Here is a 21,205-nt window from a genome sequence, read left to right on the forward strand (position 1 = left end):
TTAAAGGCATGAAGGAGTAGTACAGTAGGGGTAAAGTAGGATAAAAAATACAAATCTAAACAATTGCAAAACTGCTAAAAAATTATTGGGCTTTTAATTTTCCATCCTTCTTAGGTGTTGCTTTAATGCATGCAGGAATTATGTAAATAATGTAACAGCACAGAGAAGATTCAGGAAAGTGCTGCAAAATGTAACAAAGAGAGTATACTGAGAGAACAGTGGGCAGGAGAAAGCTTGAAAGCACTGAAGAGTGATGGCCCTAAATACAGAAAATGTTAGGCTGTTGAGCAGGAGAGAGACAGAGATCTGAAGATGTTCCTCGGACTAATAGAGAACAAATGGTAAGGAGGGGAAGTAAACATGTGGAGTATTCTTCAGTTTTTCTTTGAAGTAAAGAATATGTTTGTATTGAATGAACAATAATAGCTCTGATATGTACGGCTAGATAAATATTTTGTTTCTAAAAATGTTTTTTATTTGAGATATTCTATTGTCACTGGAACGATTTTCCTGTGAATTTATGCTCGATAACGTGAAATGACAAGGCAGAATCACTCATTTACCAACGTATCAGACATTTTTGGCAGATATGTGTTGAATGATGTTAGCAAACAAAACAGCTTTGAACAAGACTAATATTTAATGAAGTGTAAAGAATTGATTGACAGATAACAAAAAGGATGCATCTAAAATAGATGAGAAATAACTTTTAGCTAGCTTAGGTGTAGCTAAATAAGTGTAAGAGTTATTGCAGTCTGAAGGCATATGTAAGCATGAAATGTAGATGAAGTCATTTCCCAAACCTACAGTGCTGCCATGAGCAGACTGATTCTTGAAATAGGAAACATTTAAAACCACCTTGACTTTTCCTATTGTTGACTATATGAACAAACGGAGTAACACGAGGGGGAAGCTCATTGGTCAGGGGAACATGTGAGAATCTATTGCAGGAAAACCATCGCATAAACACTCAATCGATGAGGCATTTATGTTGGAGTAGTTAGACAAAAACCACTTTGAGCAAAAAGGACATAAGGGTGTCATTTGAGTTTGGCAAACTTCTTTTAAAGGTCTCTGTGCACAATTATTAAACGTTTCTCTAGTCTGATAACAAACACAGAATTCGCAGAGGTCCTTGAAAATAATCTGCTCTGAAGTGAATGATCCTGACATATTAATAAGAGTTTACATTTCGCTGTGACCTGAACCATGCGTCAGAGACAATGATGGGGGTGCGGCTTTCTATGCAAGTGTCTAGGTCAAGCCGCCTAAATATGCTGTGTTTGGACATTTTTTTATCCCAATCTGATTTACATTTGCAAAAATTTCACTTTGGTCTTGTGGGTTGTTGATCAACTTACCTAGAAATCCTAGAAAAAATCACTATCCATCCTGTCAGTGTGACTGCATTTGATGTAGTCTTTTTAGATGTCGTTAGATTGTACTGCACAGCAGCCCTGCGACAAGCTCCGAGCTTGCTTGCACTGCGTGCCCCACTTCTAGGACACACTGGCAAGGAAAGTTTCAAGTCTTGGCCGGTAAACAAGGACTCAGTGGATACGAGGATTTTTAAATTATTCACTCAATGGTGTCAGTCACCTACACTAATCAGTACAAAGGGACAAATTATTCCGTTTAATCAGGAGTGAGCTATTATAAAATTATGATCTCTCCCTGGGACTCATCCACTTACCATCAGTGGCAGGTGAAATGTAACGTGCTCAATTTTCACCATTTTCTGAAACTATTTTCAGGCCAAAAAATGTAAACGATAATCATCTTTTAATCTCTGATTCCTGCTGGTCTTCTTTGCTGGTAGATAGTATGACTTCACTAACTCTCTTGCCATTAATGGAGTTGTTTGAATTAGTGAAATAGCATTACCTCCTTCTGTGTGAGTGTGTCTAAGCATTTATGTGCAAGTGTGTGCATGCTTGTTGGCAAGGATGTCTTTGGTGTTTTTATCTAATCATCATTAAGCACTGAGCTACATGAGGTGGAACTGAATTGTGGTTTGGTGAAGTGAAACAGGGCTAATAGGAGAACATACTGTAGAATGGGGTTTTAAATTTCTGGGGACGTACAAGATCGCTGTCACTTAGCAGGTTTGGGATGTTTTGTTTAATAGAAAAACAATATGTAACTATGAGAGGAAGATTTTAGTTCTTTTCCAGGTAAATAGTGAGCGTCAGGATAAAAGTCATATCCATCAAAGCATCACAAAACTGGTGAAAGCTGTGGCAGAAGTGAATGACCTAACTCAATGTAACAAAGACAGTAAACAGAAAGATTTGGCCTGGCTGTACGACTCTACAGTGTTTAACAACAGGGCTGAGCCAATGAACATCCAAAACTCCACGTTGTGAATGTTTGGCCAGGTGGTAGACTGTGGTGTGTGTCAGCAGGGAGGAGACATTAAGCTTTACAGACAAGACACCATGCAGATTTCCACTTAGATGGCTCGATGTCCCTCTCCCATGTTAGACAGCAGGGTGTTGGAGAAAATGCGAAAACAAGAATCATCAGAACAAATGATGAGAGAGGATAGAGAGAAGACATGACAAGCTGAGAACAGAGAAGCAAAAGAGAGCAGATGACAGAGGAAAAACATGTTACAATACAGTTACAAAAGCATCTTACAGGAAGAGAGGAGTTACAGAGCCCGACCACTGATCTAGAATGATGATGCCCTATTTGTCAAGGATCTAACAGCCACCTCATCTTCTATACCATGAATAGCATTCGTACATCATTTGAACTGAAAGAGTCGATTTTTCTGGTGATTTAAGGGCGTTTTTCTCATGTTTTTACACTTTTAACTGACAATGATTTTGGGGTATCAGTCAGAACTGGACTCAGAGTACCTCTTCTTACTTTTTTTGACAAGCGTTTTTAATTTTGTGTCCCTTTAAATAGAGTTGGCTCCAGCGTCCAGTTCAGTTGTGATGACAGCTACGTACTACAGGGATCCAAAAGTATCACCTGTCAACGAGTCACTGACACACTGGCAGCCTGGAGTGACCACAGACCCATCTGCAGAAGTAAGTCCCACCTGCCATTCAACTCAAACCAAATCATGTAGCTATTTCATACAAATAGCTTATATAATCATAGTAGCTCTTATCATCGTCATTATAATAACAGCTCATATGTTATATGTTTTACAAAGTGGATCTGTTAAATAAGGTAATGGTTATGTGTTGCCATTTGATCATTATTTTTTAATCAGTAATTTAGATTAATAAAAGATTTGTTTGCAACCCTTAAACCCTTTTTAAGCATAATTTGTTAACAGTTACTACCTCGTTTAAACAACAGTATGTTAATGAATGCCTTAAGAAATGTCTTCAGATGTGTCACAAATATTTAGATTGGATTAGGGTTAGGTCCTATTAGGGTTAGGTTTCCTATGGTCAAAATATTGATATCATTAAAAAACAAATTTTCACCAAAATTCATACCAATTTTTAAGCAAGTGTCTAATGGGATAAAATGATCAAAATGAACCATATGTACCATTCAAAAAGTGAGCACCTAAATGGAGGCTGAACACTGTGTGATGACAAATAAAAGAGATGTTTCGCTTCTCATTTCCACAGGGATCGTTTCACTTGTGAATATAGCTGTAATCATAGCACAGCTGTTATGTTAAACTTGTTTATGGTCATTTTGAAAAGTGTGGCTGTTTTTACTTTAAAATAAGCTTAAATATACCTGGAATAAAACAGCAACATAACTTGTTAAAAGAGGCTCACACCATTCATTTTACTTTAATCAGTTAATATCAACAATACACTTTATTCAGATAGAGGATACATAATCGTTTTTCAAATTAATAAATGAAAGTGAATGAAGCAACGAGATTAAAGAGGGAAATAACAGCCAAGTTTCCCAAGTTTTGTATTTTCTTAGAGGGTTAAAATCAAGAAGCTCTAATGCTGACTAATGTGTTCAAAAATCACATGATATTTAATATTAACCTTGGACCTGAGAGTGATGTAAAGAGCTGGAGGTGCAGGGGAAGTGTGAGCCTGATTACCTCAGATTCAGTGATATGTTCAAGGACACTTTTGTGTGCACTTTGGGTGAACTAGAGGTTAAATTATCAACAAGTTTTACCAACTATTATTGCCCCAGAGGTCTGCATTCAAAAATATGACCTGTCTTTAATCAGCAGCACCACCACTGCAGGCACTGTAGCAATGAAACTAGGATTACATTTTCATCATTAGCAAAAGCAGAAGTCAGTAATCCTAATGTGTTTTTAATAGTTTTTGGATAACAGTGGAATTGCACGGGAATTGCATGGCGGTGATGTGTTAGCATTATTAGGATAAGGCCACACAGGCACAGCTATGGTCACACTAATTATTTGTTCCTCAGAGTGTCAGATTGTTGATGAAATCGAGGAGATCTTTAAGCAGATCTTTTATAATACTCCTCTAAAGCCATGCCGCAATAGTTAATCCTGGTCCCATACCTCTGAATCTGTCTCCAGATCTCTAATTTTGTCAGCAATTAAAATGGTATGGTGTTGCACTGATTGCTGTTTCCGTTAGTCAATATTAACTTTGCATGTAGGATTAGGCATAGGCACTTCATCTTGTTTGTGTGTGTCAGAGCCATAAAAATGGTGCCAGGAATTGTAAGTCAGGTTAACAAAATAACACCTCTTAAATCAGCTTAGCGTGAAAAAAACGAGTTGTTCCTAGCAATCACTACCAGAGCTTCCATAGCGACTGACATTGGCAGCTGAGCGATAATCCAGTGTATTCCCTATTTGTAATCATATCTTACATAAAGATATTGTCTCTTGATTTTCACAAGCTTTGAATAGTTATGTTGTTTTGGGGTATTTGCAGATGCTAAATCTATATTATTATGGACATATCATAAATAATATTAGCTCGGATTATGTTTTATTATTTGTTAATGTGTAAAAATTATGATTCACTTTCTGACTGAGTGACTAAATAAATAAATGTATGAGTGGCGGCGCAATGACGCAGGGGATCTTGCTGCCAGCATGTTTACCGACAGTATCCTGTTGGACTTATTATTTTACAATAAAAAGGGAGACAGCTAACAGAGACACTCAAGTGTGTGCGCAAATACACTTACAAACACACTTGCACTTGCAGCTAGTGTCCAGTGGACAATGTCACACAGCTGATAGTTGCTGCAATATTTGCCTTGAGCTGTGTGTGTGTTTGATGGGCAGACAGTCCCAGCGCTCAGACACAGACTATAGGGTCCCTGTCACATTGTGTTAAACTTTAGATGTGTGTGGTTATGTGCACATGTGTGAATGTGTAATTTGTGACTACATGTCTGTCTGTGGCTGCAGGAACCCGCCTGGAATCATGATACAGGCTACTTCTGATGGTTAGAAACAGTAGCGGTTTCTTGAAAAGCTTATCTGGAATATTCTTTTTACTATTTATATTTACATAAATACTATGTTTAACAAAATTCTCCTGATTATTTCATCATTAGCAAGTATGACAACCTCTACAAAAGCAAATGCTTTAGCAGTTTGCTGGTGATGATTTGGGCTTGTTATGTAGCTATTAGACATGGGCACCATGCAGTCAGTTTAGTGGACCATAAACTATGTATACAAATGTATTCTAACCAAATGTGAGGCCATATGTCTCATTGCTAGAGTTTGGCTGAACCTAGGTGATGCAAATGGACAATGATCCTAAGCACAGAAGCAAATCTACAACAGAAAGAAAGTAAATCATGGTGTCACAATAATCCAGTCAAACTGTGGACCTCAGCCTGAAATGCTGTGGCAGAACTTTCAGAGAGCTGTGCATAAAAGGAAGCCAATAAAGTGAAGCAACACTGTGGGTCAAAACTCTTCTACAACAATGTGAGATACTGATAAAATCATACAGAAAACAATTACATCACATTTTGCTGCTGAAGGTTATTCTAGAAGCTACTGAATCATGAGATATACTCAGATTTTTTTAGGATTGCCTTTGAGACGACCAAACCTTGGTCCGATATATGAATATTGCTACTTTTTAATTATGGCTTTTTAAATTTTGTTTCCAAAATAAGTGTAAACATTTAACCTTTCACATCTAACTACAAAATTCACATTTTTAAATATTGTTTAGATATTATAGAAAACCATCAGCAGCTTACCTATAGTACCTACTCAGCTCACCAGGGGGCAGTGGCTGACACTTTGAGAATCACTACTGTTGTCTCTATTTTTTCTTTTTTGTTGTTGTCACAGAATCTCTTTTAGAATTATCCTCAAGGCATTCTTAGTAGCTCATTTCAGTTGAATTGTGGAGTCACATTGACTGTGAATGTTGGTTTTACTCAATATGCATTATATTTATTATTCATTTAGTGAAGCTGTAAATGGGACAGTTTCGTAAAAGACTTTTGCAGTAATGTCAAAATATGGAACAACCTTCTTTCTTACTTTTGATTAAATATAGAATACTTTATAAGGAAAATCTCAACTGAAGAACAGCATTTCCACAACAATACAAGACTGCATGAACTGGCACCAGATAGAAGCTGTGAATCCAGACTTTATTTTAAACACAAATATTTGTTATTACAGGGGTATATCAATACAAATGAACAGGTGAAAGCAGGAAGGATAAAGTGAGATAAGAAGTAGAAATCGAGATCAGTAGTCTGTTACAAGCAAGTAGAGGTTAAAATGTCTGTACTATAATTCCTGTGCATTGTATTATTTTGTGTGATCACTCTCTTGCCATGAATGTGTTTCTGTGTGAGCGTGTAGCTGTGTGTATCACTGTGTGGTTCAGCTCTCTTTTCTAATTAACAGGCAGATCAGTCATCTGAGGTCCTCCTCTCTCTCCCTTTCTCTCCTTGTATTTTCCGCGTCTCTCTCGTGCCGCTTGCCCTTTCCTCCTTTCCTTTCTTTTCATATTCTTTCTTACATTTTTTCACCCTCTACTCTTTTTCTATCTTTTTCTGACATCTGTCTGTGATGTCTCTCAACTTATCTGTATTTAAAACCTCCTTAAACCGCGTATGCTCCTGTGACACAGGCTTTCTTTCCCTCTAATAGGAGTGAACAGTTTCAATCATTATGATTTAAGTTATTTTTGCCGTTTTAGTATAACTACAAGGAGTTGCAAGGTACGTTGGTCACCTGCTCCGTAGCAAACTGTCCTAATAGTTTCTATATTCTACATCGCTAGTATACTATAAAGGAACACCCAAATTTAGACGAAGATGATTCCTTGACCTCTCTTCTTGCAGATACAGGGTGTGTGTGTGTGTGTGTGTGTGTGTGTGTGTGTGTGTGTGTGTGTGTGCGTGTGTGCGTGTGCATGTGTGTGTGTGTGTGTCTTTCTCATCCAAAAATGAATTTCTTTGAGACATGAAAGGATGTCTCAAGGTTCAACGTTTCATGTTGACTTTCTTTAAACTATTGACCACAGGTTGGCCTTTGGCCATGTTTAAGCAGCTGATGTATGCACTGTGAATGAAAAGATCTTATGATGTCTTTCAGACATACTCAAAAATATACCTGTTCCAATCTGTATCCTAGTTTCTTTACATTTACAAGAAGTGAGATCTTTAAGACATAAAGACTCCTCTTTCAGGGCTTTGTAGTGAGAAGAAGGACACTAAATTCAATTCTAGATTTAATGGGGAGCCAAGGAAAAAAAACCTAATACAGAAGTATAATCTCTATTTCTGCTCCCATTAAGACTTTTGCAGTCATGTTTTGGATCAAATTAAAGCTTTTCTAGGACCTATTAGGACAACTGGAAGATAAGGAATTGCAGAAGTCCCAAACAGAAGACGTAAATGCATTACATACTTGTTCAACATCCCTTTTGTGTTTAATCTGCACATAAAAATCTTTGAGATTTGTTTAATATTTCAAATTAATCCACACTGTAGCACTGGAGGCCAAGGTGATACTAAAAGTTGGCACAATGGGAATTTGGACAAGTAAAAAGGAAATATGTTAAGTAATTGGAGAATTAGTAAAATAATGATATTATTCCTGTGGGCATTTGCTGTTTGTGAAAAGTGCTATATAAATGGAAGAAATTTGGATTGATTTGATTATAAATGACTATTATTAATTAAAATTCTATTCACACAAATCCACACACATAGGTCTACAGTCAGTGTAAACCAGGGTGGGCAACTCCAGGCCTCGAGGGCCAGTCTCCCTGCAGGTTTTAGATGTGTCCTTGAACCAACACAGCTGATTTAAATGGCTAAATTAGCTCCTGAAGTACTCCAGAGGCCTGGTAACAAACTAACCATGTGTGTTGACCCAAGGTGAGATCTAAAACCTGCAGGACACCAGCCCTCGAGGCCTGGAATTGCCCACCCCTGGTGTAAACATAGTAAATATTATATGCTTACATTCTGTTTTTCAACATTTTGATCTCTGACACTACCTCACCCTGTTTTCATTTTGTCCTATTTCTAAAGTAAAAGGTGAATCTGCAAGCACAGTTTTGACCAGACTATAAATCTTTTTTGTTGCTCCTTCTCTCTTTTGCTCTCTTCCTCTGTAGCTCGTACCTGTGGCAGTAACCTAAGAGGACCCAGAGGGGTCATAACGTCTCCCAACTACCCAGTTCAATATGAGAACAATGCCCACTGTGTGTGGGTCATCACTGCAATGGACGCTGAGAAGGTGAGCTTTTTCAATGTTTAATTTTACTAAGAGTTTTTTATTTTAAAAAAAAACAACATCAAAAAACTAAAACCCTGTAATCTGACAGGTGGAAAATACACATTTTATACCTGCAATATGCTTTCATCACATTGTGTTGTGATCTTAAAAGAAGAGTACTGAGTTCCATTCAACTGAAATACAATCCATGAGTGAGGTTTGAGGGACAGGATATTGTTGGGGAAAAAAAAATGTATGCTTATGACCCAATGTGGTGAATGTGGAAATTCAAAAGAGCAGCCGAGAGAGAAAGAAAAGACTACTGTAGTGAGCATGACTTGCAGGAAGCCACAGAAGAAACTATGACACAGTATACAAACATATTCTCTTACGTCGAGTGTTGACGAAGTTAAAGGACTGTTGTTGCGGGCTTCATTTTTGTCATTTGTTTGTGGTTTGAATTCTTTTTCAGCTGCGGTCATCACCCTAATCCCACCCCACCTGCCCCCTTCCACTTTTGTCAAGGCAACTTTGGTTCTCGAGCCATCGTTGCAGAGACATGAATAATTTATTTACCTGTGGAACAACATCTCGAGTCTATCTACGTTTTTCTTTTCTTGATTTTCTTCTCTTCGTGTATTCTCATATATCATGTTTTCAGATCTTGTTCCCCTTTGTCTCCTCTGCACTCTCTGCCCTCCACTCTTTCCCTTCCCTCCCCCCTTACTCTCCACTTGCCTCTCATTTTGTCCCAACAAACGCTGAGTTCTTTGTTCTCCACTCTTTTCTCCTCATCTCTCCCCTCACCTACTCTACTCTGCACTGCTATCTTCCCATCCACTTTCTCCGTCTGTCATCTGCTTTTCTCCTTTCGCTTTGATTTGTTTAAAATGTTAAGTCTGAAGATGGTGAAAGTACAGAGACGCAAGGAGAGTGAGAAGGCACAGAGCTCATTGAAAACTAAAGAGAAGAGAAAGGAAGGGGAGAAAATGGGGCTGAATATTCAGCTTGCTACTTCATATCTAAAAAGCGAGCACCGGGAACAGAGAACAGGAAAAGAAAAAGGACTGAATGTCCAAGCAGGTACTTGACATGTGACATTGAAGTTTTTTCTAAAGATGGATGGAAATGGAGTCTACTCACCTGTGAGCCTTCAAGGGAGCTGGATGGAGAAATAGTGAGATATGATTGAAGAGAGAGAAGAAAATAAAGAAAGTGGAAAGAGAAAAAGGAGTGAGAAACTGACTTTTTGTTCTCTGCTGTTGGCCATTGTGACCTTGATAGAGAGAAAAGGCAAATCTATCCATGTCTAACAGCTTGTTTCTCGCCGCAACTTAATTCTCATATGTTCCTGTACGTTAGTGCTGACTTGTCTCTTTCACATAGCTATGCGCATCTTACGAATTCACTCATGAAATCTTATTAACACCAACATCACAATCACGAGTGGTCTTTAAAGGCTTCTCGTCAGCTTTAGAGCTGCCGTCAGCCATTCGCACTTTAAGTACTTTACAAGAAATCACACTAATCTTAACTGACGTGGCTGCATAGTTTTATCACAACAAATGTACAAATGAGATTTTGCTCATTGTCAGGTGACAGATGGAAAGTCCTCCTCATGTGTTATGCATGTTACTTTAAGTTAAAAATAGAATACAGTAAAGTATTTTATGAAGAGACACATAGCCTGGGCTTATTACGGATGGGACGCTTTTTATCTATTCTGTGCATTGCATTGGGACGCGTGTGTGTGTGTGTGTGTGTGTGTGTGTGTGTGTGTGTGTGTGTGTGTGTGTGTGTGTGTGTGTGTGTGTGTGTGTGTGTGTGTGTGTGTGTGTGTATTCACATGCATGTGTGTTTAAAAGGCTTGATGTTTGAGTGCACTTCAAGAATGGGCTATAATGACAGATTATCAGCTACTACAGCTGCTGGCATTTTCAGAATGTCACTATCTACATACATAAACGGGGAGACAAGGACACGAGACAAAATACAAGACAGTTACACTCTACAAGACACTGAGATAGGATGCAATCCCAAAAAAGTTGGGGTGCTGTGCAAAATGTAAATAAAAACAGAATGCAATGATTTGCAAATGTCATAAACCGATATTTTGTTCACAAAAGAACACAGAAAACATATCAAAAGAGAAAATGTACCATTTTTAAGAAAAAACAAATCATAAGAGGTCATTTTGATTTGATGGCAGCAACACATTTCAAAACATTTAGGACTAGTTAATGTTTACCAATGTGTAGGACCCGTTACGCACTTTTGGGAGAGGAATGTTGTCCCATTGTTGTCTTATGCCGGATTCTAACTGCTCAACAGTCGTGGATCTACTTCTGCATGCTTTCTGGTTCGTGATGCACCCAGTCTTTTTAGTTAGTAAAAGGTGTGAGCTGAAGGAGGGCCAGTTCAAAACCTGGACTCCAAAATGTTGTGGTTGAAAAAGTATGGTATTGTCTTTGCGAAAATATGCAAGGATTTCCCTGAAAACGGGTTAGGGTCCTGTGTAACAGAAATAACTTCTGGTCCCATCACAGCAGGATCAAGCTTGGTCTTTGTTTTTTAATCAGGGGTTATCTTTTGTCAGGACAGCTTGCTAAAAGGCCCTTAACTTCTTTTTTTTTAGCATGCTAACTTTTTATGTCTATGTACTATGTCTGTGTATTCCCACTTTAGCAAAGATCTTTAAGCTTCACTTAATTTGTGCTTATAGGGAATGAGACAGATGATTAAACCCACTGGTTAGCATCCTGAGTGTAGGTTGCCTGGGAAAAAAAGGTGTTTGTATGTTGTTTTTCTTTGTGGTGAGAATAATATATGTAAAGAAAGCAAATGAGCATGAACCAAGAGGAATAACAGTGAACTTTCTGTAGACCTTTCTTCTTTTCATCTCCTCTGCTCTTCTTCATCTTTATTCTTTCCCTCACTCTGTCTCTGACTTACTATTATTCTAGATTTCTTTCGTCAATAACACGTTATAACAAAAACGTTTTTATTGAAGTGTGCGTTGCTTTTGTGATTTCTTTAAGTAGGTTTATATGCTGAAGTTCAAACAGCCAATAAGTACTGCTTGTGTACGTCATTCTGTTAAGTTTTGAATAAAAGAAGTACAATCAATACAGATTGTTATGATCTGACATCTTGTTGGCAGAAAAAGCTATTTGTGTTTTTGTGTTTGCCTGTGTTTTTATTTGTGTGAGAGTGTGCACACGCATCTGGTTGTGTGTGTTTGACTTTATGAATGTTGAATGTGTGTTTTCTGTCTGACAATTTAATTGCTAGCTGCCAGAGACTGTGAAGAACATGTTGTAGGGTAAACTGTCGGCTTTCCATTGAAGAAATACCCGGGTGGGCAGCAGAAACAAGACTGAACTGTGTGTGTGTGTGTGTGTGTGTGTGTGTGTGTGTGTGTGTGTGTGTGTGTGTGTGTGTGTGTGTGTGTGTGCGCGCACACATCTTATCGTGTGTGTCAGTCATTTGATTCATCAGTATCAAGCAGATAATAATTTTTGTCCAAATCTGCGCTATGTCTGCTCGCACACTTACACCCTGAAATGCATCATTACACATGCCCATTAAGGCTCCAATCACTGCTGTCTTTTTATTAGTGTGTGTGTGTGTGTGTGTGTGTGTGTGTGTGTGTGTGTGTGTGTGTGTGTGTGTGTGTGTTTATATATTGTGTACGGACTTTGAGATACTCATGCAGTCGTCTTCATCATCACTTTAGCATCGACAGGACACATTTTCTAACATCCTGTCAGATTCTGTTAACTTTTACTTGACACAGAAATTGAGGCCAATGAAGACCAATAAAAGCCTCAGCCAGAATGTGCTAAAGTCCACTCTTACTCTGCATCAGTTTGTTGTTTTGCAGGACTGCTTTTATGCTGTTTCATAACAAATACATAATACCCAGAATTCAGTGCATTATCATAATGAAGTTAGCCATAGTCAGCCAAGAAGCTGTGGCCTTGTGGTTGCTATCTTCTGATGGAGTATCAGGAAGAAATGTAGACAGTGGAACCAGGGAAGCATCAATGTTTGAGGCACTTGTAGTAGTCTTGTAATCAGTGATCATTTGGATGTCCTGCTACATGTGCTTCATGTTTCCTGGAGGAGATGAAGCGATCGTTTACTTTTTTATTTGTGGTCCCACTTTGCCAGCTTAATAAGTGTATAAAAGGCTCTGGGATTTTATGTCTATGTTCTGCAATATTGTGTGGGGTGGAGTCGTAGGAAATGACGTAGGCAGAAGTTGGGGGTATCGCGATGCTACTTGAGAAGAGGAGATTTTTTCTGTGTTAGTTCTGTTACCTCGTAAGCTGTGTTCCTGGTTGCCATCCTTCACGTGATGCTCCGAGTGTTAAGTTCATGACTGGAAACTGCTGGCAACACTGAGCATCTAGGTGGCAATAAAACAGCTGGCGGTGACAATCCAGCAAAGTGGAAGCCTGTTGTCCTCCTTCCTGTATCCTGACCGATACACCATCTTGTTAGCTGCTGAACCTAAAAGAACTAGCCCTCACCACAAGTACTCCTCAACATTGGTCCTTCGAGCCGGAGAGCAGCTATCAAAATGGAGCCAGATGGAGCGACATGTCCTGATGCAAGGCCTAAACGCCATACACGTCGACCAAGCCGGTTTGAGGACTTTGATGTTAACTATACAGGCCACCTCTTTAGGGAAATGCTGCAGTGGGATACCCCACAGCCTCACACAAGAAGCGACAGAGTTCAGCCTCAGTATAGTCATACGCCACCCCTCTACAGCGACAGGGATGGGGCCTATTACAATACACCCCCTCCACTGGGAAGAAGTGAACAAGATGTGGACCTTAATAGGAGCCTCTCACCTGAATTTGCAACTTCTAATTTGCTAGGGTCTTCAATACACACATTTCATACAGAATTCAGAGCCTTGCAGGCCGAAAGAGAGCAGCTACTCCAATCACAGCAAGTTTTACAGGAGGGCCTCAGAGAACTGAAGGAAGCAAAGAGTGACCTCAGAGAGCTGATTGAAGTGGCTCACCTGCTGAGGAAGGATATGGCTCACCTGACTGCCTCACAGCCTAGCACCAATCATCCCCCCAAGCGCGGTTCAGGAGAGGTATACACCACCCCTGAGACAATGCCACAGGAGGAGGATGAGGAGGTGTGGCCTGACCGCCATGGCCTGAACCGATGGAAGAGTTGCACACGGGATTCTCCCAAATGAAGGTTGACGAACAATACTCCGATGATGGTGTACAGTACCACCCTCTACCCCGCACACCATATTTCGCTGGTGAGCCTTTGCTGCCTAGTCATCGCTGCACCCTATATCAGGACCCTGTGGTTAAGGATGGAAACACGTTTCATGCCCCTCCACAACACTCTGTGCCACCCCCCTGCTGGGCACCAAGTAAGACAGGTTTGCTCCCAACCAAGCCTGTTCCAGCCAGTTCCCCCTCTCTTGTCACTGGAGTAACCAGTGGGCACGGCAGCAACCCATCTGCTCCTCTTTCGGCTGAGCTAGTGTACAGGGGGCCCAAACCAACCATTCCAAGGTTCATTCATTCTGATCCCTCTGAGTTTGCTAGGCTCCGCATGGCTTTAGAGAACCTACTCCCTCCTAATGCTACGGAGCTCTTCAAGTATCAGATACTTGTGGACCACCTCAAACTAGATGAAGCTCGACTTATTGCCGATGCTTACCTGAACTCACCCAAGCCTTATACTGACACCATGGCAGCCCTCCACGACAAATTTGGACAACCTCATCAGCTCGCCTTGAGAAAGATAGCAAGTGTCCTGGATGGTCCTGAAATAAGGCGAGGTGACACAGTAGCCTTCCAAAGGTTCTCCCTTCAGGTGCAGTCACTAGTTGGGCTGTTACAAACATTAGGACTGGAAGGAGAAGCGGAGTTGAACTGTGGGTCCCACGTTGCCCGACTAATAAGTAAGCTTCCTGCCGAACAGAGAGCTGATTTTCGTCGACACCAGTTTAAACAGCCCGGGAGCACCTACACTCTGTACGACCTATCTGCATGGCTTCGTCAGGAGTCCTGGTGTCAAGGATTTGACGGCCAAGCAGGTGTAAGAAGCAGTAGAGAAAGGACCAGTGTAAAGGCTGAGGCCCGTCCAGGCCGACAAACCGTGACAGTCCTACATAACCTAAAGGGGCCATCAGAACACACTTTTCCACCAGTGAAGGAGAGTCGAGCTAGAGGGAAGGTCAAGAACAAAGCCTACTGTGCCTACTGTGAGAGCACAGAACACTATTTCAGCCAATGTGATGATGTAGCCAAGCTCTCCAAAGAGGAAATAAAGGACTGGATACAGGTCAACAAACGATGCTGGCGCTGTGCCCGAACTCATTTAGCTGCTCAGTGCACACTAAAGAAACCCTGCAGCCGCTGCCAGGGTAAACATCTGCTGGCTCTTCACGAGGTAAATGCCAGGACAGAAGGAAACAACGCTGGCATGGCTGCAAAGGAGGAAAGCTGCCTAACCAGTTCGGCTTCGGGCTCACTCTACCTTGATCGCCATGGGGCCAGCAATCGTGTCATGCTGAAGATTGTACCTGTGCTTTTGAGCCATGGAGAGCGGACTCTAGACACCTATGCTATACTTGATGACGGTTCAGAGAGGACCATGCTGCTCCCTGCTGCTGCAAAGACTCTTGGTCTGGCAGGCAGCCCGGAGGACCTGCCATTACGAACCGTCCGGCAAGATATTCAGATGCTTCATGGACATACCGTATCCTTCAGCGTCTCTGCTGCTACCAACCCCGGATCCTACTACAAGATTGATGGAGCGTTTACAGCTGATCGTCTCAACTTAGCTCACCATACTTATCCTATCGACCAGCTGAGAAGGAAGTACAAATACCTGCATGGGATCCCGGTCCCTGCCCTGAAGGAAGCCAAGCCTCTGCTTCTCATTGGTTCAGACCAGCCACACCTGATCACCCCCATAGAACCAGTCCGCCTCGGCCCACCTGGAGGCCCAGCAGCAGTCCACACCCGGCTTGGCTGGACCCTTCAAGGGCCAAGTCTTTTCATGGGGCGGCAGACCCAGCCTGTCCTATCCCTGTATACATCCGCCCAATCAGACGAGTTGCTCAAACATGTGGAGCGGCTCTGGCAGGTGGACGTGGTGCCTTACCGATCCGAGAAAGAGGTCACTCGGTCAAAACAGGATCAGCAGGCTGTGGCCCTGCTCGAGGCAAGAACAACTCGCAGGATGGTCGATGGAGTCTTCAGGTATGCTACACCTCTACTCCGTCACCCACAGATGCCGCCACTGAATGCACCAAAGGAATCAGTCATGCCCATGCTTCGAAGCACAGAAAGGCGCCTGTTAAAGGATCCCAGTCGGGCTGATGCCTACAGGGCAGAAATGCAGAAGCTGATCCAATCAGGAGCCGTGAAGGAAGTTACGCATGAGACTTCGCCCAAGGAGAACTGGTACATACCGCATCATCTTGTCAGTCATAACGGGAAGAATCGCCTGGTGTTTAACTGTTCCCATAAATACCTTGGACAGTCCCTGAACCAGTTCCTGTTGCCTGGCCCTACTCTTGGAGCTTCCCTGCTGGGGGTGCTGGTCAGGTTTCGTGAACACCCCATAGCTGTGAGTGGAGACATCAAGGGGATGTTCCATCAGGTACTGCTCCTCCCTGAAGACCGGCCCCTGTTGAAGTTCCTTTGGCGGGACTTAAAGGTGAATGAACCCCCTAAAATCTTCGAGTGGCAGGTCCTGCCATTTGGGACAACTTCAAGCCCCTGCTGCGCCACCTTCGCCCTGCAGCATCACGTGATGGAGCACACACAGCCTGATGACAGCCTGAGATTCTCCATCGAGAGGTGTTTCTACGTAGACAACTGCCTACAGAGTGTTGGCTCACCGGAAGAAGCGAGAGATCTGGTGGATCGGCTAAGAGAGTTGCTGAAATCAGCTGGCTTCGAGCTACATCAGTGGGCTTGTAATGATCCAAGTGTCCTGAGCCATTTGCCTCCAGAAGCTAGATCACAGAGTCTGGATCTGTGGCTAGCCGAGGACAAATCCAACCCGCTAGAGACCACGCTCGGGCTCAGCTGGGACTGGAATACCGACTCCTTGGGTTATAAGCACAGGCCCGTGTCCTATGTGGTGCCAACCCTCAGAAACATCTATAGAGTCCTAGCCTCACAGTACGACCCTTTGGGCTATCTGTTACCCTTCACCACTCGGGCCAAGCTCCTTCTCAGGCAGTTATGGGATAAGAAGCATGGTTGGGACGACTCGAATCTTCCCTCCACCCTCCTGCAAGCTTGGTCTGACTGGGAGGTGGAGCTTCAGTTTTTACCTCACCTTACCTTCCCACGTGCCTATGTTCCTGCCAGTGCTAACTTAAAGGGGGCCATTCGTGAGGTGCACATTTTTGGGGATGCTTCTGAGAAAGCTTATGGAGCGGTGTCCTATATGAGGACTGTGGAACAGGATGGGCAAGTTCACCTCACCTTCATCCTAGCTCGCTCCCGGGTAGCCCCCAAACGAGCTCTCTCTATTCCCCGCCTCGAGCTCTGTGGAGCTTTGCTGGCAGCGCAGCTGGCCAGTACCCTGAATAAGGAACTCACCTCAGCGATTGAAAGAACAGTCCTGTGGTCTGATTCGACCACTGTTCTTACCTGGTTGAGCTCACAGTCCTGCCGCTACAAGGTTTTTGTAGGAGCCAGGGTAGCTGAGATACAGGAGTTGACGGAACACTGTACCTGGCGCTACATAGACTCAGAGAGTAATCCAGCGGATGACCTGACGAGAGGGAAGGCTCTGGCCGAGCTCAAAGTGCCTAATCGGTGGTCGAATGGACCCCCCTTTCTGCTCAACAGTCCTGACACATGGCCAGAGAACCCGAGCTCCGAGCCCAGTAATGACGAACTTGAGCTCCGGAAAACAGTCTTCTGTGGAACCTCTATCACCTCCACACCTACCTGTCAGGATGGAATGGCGTGCAAGACTTGGCAGGAGCTCTTGGATGTTACTGTTAACGAGCTTTGTGGTCAGGCACTCTCGACTGCGCCATCTAGTGCCGAGGACTATCAGAATGCTGAACAGGCCATCCTCCGGCAGGCTCAACAGGAGTCATTTCCCGAGGAGTGCAGATTGCTTTCAGAAAGAAAACCTGTCTCATCCAGAAGCCGCTTGCTTACCCTGGCACCTGAACTGGATACCTCAGCCGGCCTCATCAGAGTAGGGGGTCGGTTGCGACGCCTAGAAGGTCTGGACGGACCTATATTGCATCCGATTGTCTTGGATCCTTCACACCCTTTCACACGCCTGCTTATCAAGAAATATGATGTTGATCTGCATCATCCAGGCCCCGAACGGGTCTTCGCGGAGCTGCGGAGGTCTTACTGGATACTGCGTGGAAGAGAGGCAATTCGCAAGCACCAGCGAACCTGTCCTGAGTGTCAGCGTTGGAGGGCACAACCCTCTGTTCCCAAGATGGCTGACCTTCCAGCTGCTCGGCTTAGACTGTACAAACCAGCCTTTTACTCAACCGGTGTTGACTGTTTCGGGCCTATGTTTGTGAAGGTAGGAAGACGTCATGAGAAACGCTGGGGAATCATTTTCAAGTGTATGACGACGAGGGCGGTACATCTTGATCTCCTAAGTAGCTTAGACGCGGATGCGTTCCTCATGGCCCTGAGGCGATTCATAGCCAGAAGAGGGACACCGGCAGAGTTATGGTCTGACTGTGGGACCAATTTCAAAGGGGGAGAACAAGAACTCAGAGAAGCCTTTGCCAACATGTCAGAGACATTGCAAGGGAGGCTCGCCCGTCAGAAGATCAGATTCCAGTTCAACCCCCCGGCAGCCCCACATTTCGGAGGTGTATGGGAGAGGGAAATCCGTTCAGTGAAGACAGCTCTGCGCACCTGTGTGGGTTCCCAACCTCTTCACGAGGAGGTACTCCGTACAGTTCTGCTTGAGGTTGAATTGATCCTTAACGCAAAGCCCTTAGGCTACGTTTCCACCGACGTAGCCGATGTGGACCCTGTGACACCCAATAGTCTCCTCATGGGGCGGCCTGATGGATCACTACCCCAGGTGGTCTACTCTGAGACAGAGAACCTCAGTCGGCGACGTTGGAGGCACTCACAGATTCTTGCTGATCAGTTCTGGGCAAGATTCATCAGGGAATACTTGCCTGGCTTACAGGCAAGGCAGAAGTGGCAGTCAACTCCTCCTGAACTTCTGGAAAAGGCAGTTATTATGGTTGCAGATCCACAGCTGCCTCGAGCCTTGTGGCCAATAGGCCATGTGATTAAGGTTCATCGTAGTGATGATGGACTTGTCCGATCTGCTGATGTGAACGTTAATGGACGTGTTTACACCAGACCAGTTGCTCGGTTGGTAGTTTTACCTGCCGTGCCATCGGAAGACAGCGATACTAAGCAGAATAGCAAGTCGCCTCCCTCAACTGATTAGGGAGCCTTTTTTCGGGGAGCAAATGTGTAACCACATTTGGGGGCGGCTGTATAAAAGGCTCTGGGATTTTATGTCTATGTTCTGCAATATTGTGTGGGGTGGAGTCGTAGGAAATGACGTAGGCAGAAGTTGGGGGTATCGCGATGCTACTTGAGAAGAGGAGATTTTTTCTGTGTTAGTTCTGTTACCTCGTAAGCTGTGTTCCTGGTTGCCATCCTTCACGTGATGCTCCGAGTGTTAAGTTCATGACTGGAAACTGCTGGCAACACTGAGCATCTAGGTGGCAATAAAACAGCTGGCGGTGACAATCCAGCAAAGTGGAAGCCTGTTGTCCTCCTTCCTGTATCCTGACTGATACACCATCTTGTTAGCTGCTGAACCTAAAAGAACTAGCCCTCACCACAAGTACTCCTCAACAATAAGGGTTGTGTCTTTTTGCTCTGGGTGCAACATGATCTTCCGCTCTGAAAGGAGCCCTCCTTATTGTTTCCATTCATTAAACTTCTGCTACAAACCACTACTTCTGGTTGGCATGTGTAGCAACTGACTATATTTAGTCTAAAATACTATATTTTTATATGTAGCTGTGGTGGTAGGACTATGTTGCTGCAACAGTGAAATAAGAGTGAATTCTCAATCATTAATAAAACAATATGCAGGCCATAGCTCAGAGTGGATGATCACATAGACTGGACAAAATGTATCAGTAAAGTGCAGCGTAAATAACCATCAGTGTCCATGGTAATGGAAAGACATTCACCAATAGCTGTCTAATTAGCACATTATCTCAATTCGGTGTTTTTTGCTATTCTGGCTTTTGACTGTAATTTGGCAGTCTGACTGTCCATAATTCACAGTATTAGCTCTGTCTTTGGCTCTCATTCCTGAACCTAATGCCTCTCTAGTGAAGGAGGCTGTCAGTGATGATGCATTGGTATCACAAAGTCAACCTTTTTAGTTTTTCTGCACTGGAGTCATCCGTTAGTGATAATGCATTAATTAAAATTTATGTTGGATTTGCCATGCTAAAGTTTCTTTGTTGAAAATGCAAAAAATCCTAAACAGTAAAAGGACATTTCTGAACCCACAGCATGCTGCTGTTGGGTATTTTTCTATTCCATCTCAAAACTCTTTGTAGAATAAATGGAGCTGGAAGGCACAAGAAGTCACAGGTGGACTTTGAAAGTAGGGTCTTGATTTACCCGAAATGAAAAAGAAAAATGACAAAAAGAAGCAATGGAGAACCAGAACTATGGTGAAACCACCATATAAAAAGAACTAAACTAAGACTATGATTATAAAAGAAAACGAATAATACTAATAGCTTAGCACAGAAAGTCAAAGGAGCTTGCAAAGAAAAGCGTCTGGACTTCTTTAAGTTGCCTGAAGACGTTTCACCTCTCATCCGAGAAGCTTCTTCAGTTCTAAGGTCAAATGGTGGGGAGTCCCAGATTTAAACCTAGTGGGAGTTTCCCCCCAAAGAGGGATAAAAGGACCCCCTGATGATCCTCTAATCGCCTGAGCCAAGGTGTGAAACTGGGTGTGGGTCCCAATCAGCCAGGGTTTCGGGTGAGCTCATTGTGAAACCTGGCCCCACCTTATCATGCAAATTCCTGAGGTCAGATGGCCCAGGATGTGAGTGGGCGTTAAAGCATCTGGGGAGGGATCTCAAAACTGGATTATAGATGGCAGAGAGTTGGTGTCGTAAACCACCGCCTCTGTTCAAAGATGGTCGCTCACAGTGGACATAGATGGCTTCTTTCACTCCTCTTTCAAACCATCTGTCCTCTCTGTCCAAAATGTGAACACTGGCATCCTCGAAAGAGTGTCCTTTATCCTTAAGATGCAGATGGACTGCTGAGTCTTGTCCTGTGGAGGTGGCTCTTCTGTGTTGTGCCATACGCTTGTGAAGTGGCTGTTTGGTCTCTCCAATGTAGAGGTCTGGGCATTCCTCACTGCACTGTACAGCATACACCACATTGTTAAGTTTGTATTTTGGCGTTTTGTCTTTCGGGTGAACCAGTTTCTGTCTGAGCGTGTTGCTGGGTCTGAAATACACTGGGATGTCATGCTTGGAGAAAACTCTCCTGAGTT

The 21,205-nt window shown here is 43.0% G+C and overlaps 1 protein-coding gene across 2 annotated transcripts in view; it reads left to right on the forward strand.

The window, feature by feature from the left end:
- The window catches only part of LOC146639603 (CUB and sushi domain-containing protein 1-like), a 480,470-nt gene that overhangs the window by 305,908 nt on the left and 153,357 nt on the right, over positions 1 to 21,205 (forward strand). For both annotated transcript variants that reach the window (XM_085353830.1, XM_085353836.1), the window contains exons 9-10: positions 2,917 to 3,041; positions 8,547 to 8,668. In XM_085353830.1, coding sequence (XP_085209956.1) covers positions 2,917 to 3,041; positions 8,547 to 8,668 — 247 coding nt within the window. The remainder of the gene's footprint in view (positions 1 to 2,916; positions 3,042 to 8,546; positions 8,669 to 21,205) is intronic.

Source organism: Diplotaxodon limnothrissa, linkage group LG1 (assembly GCF_057381915.1).
Source record: "Diplotaxodon limnothrissa isolate DT_005_m linkage group LG1, D_limnothrissa_male_GT1.1, whole genome shotgun sequence".
NCBI classification, from domain to species: Eukaryota; Metazoa; Chordata; class Actinopteri; order Cichliformes; family Cichlidae; genus Diplotaxodon; species Diplotaxodon limnothrissa.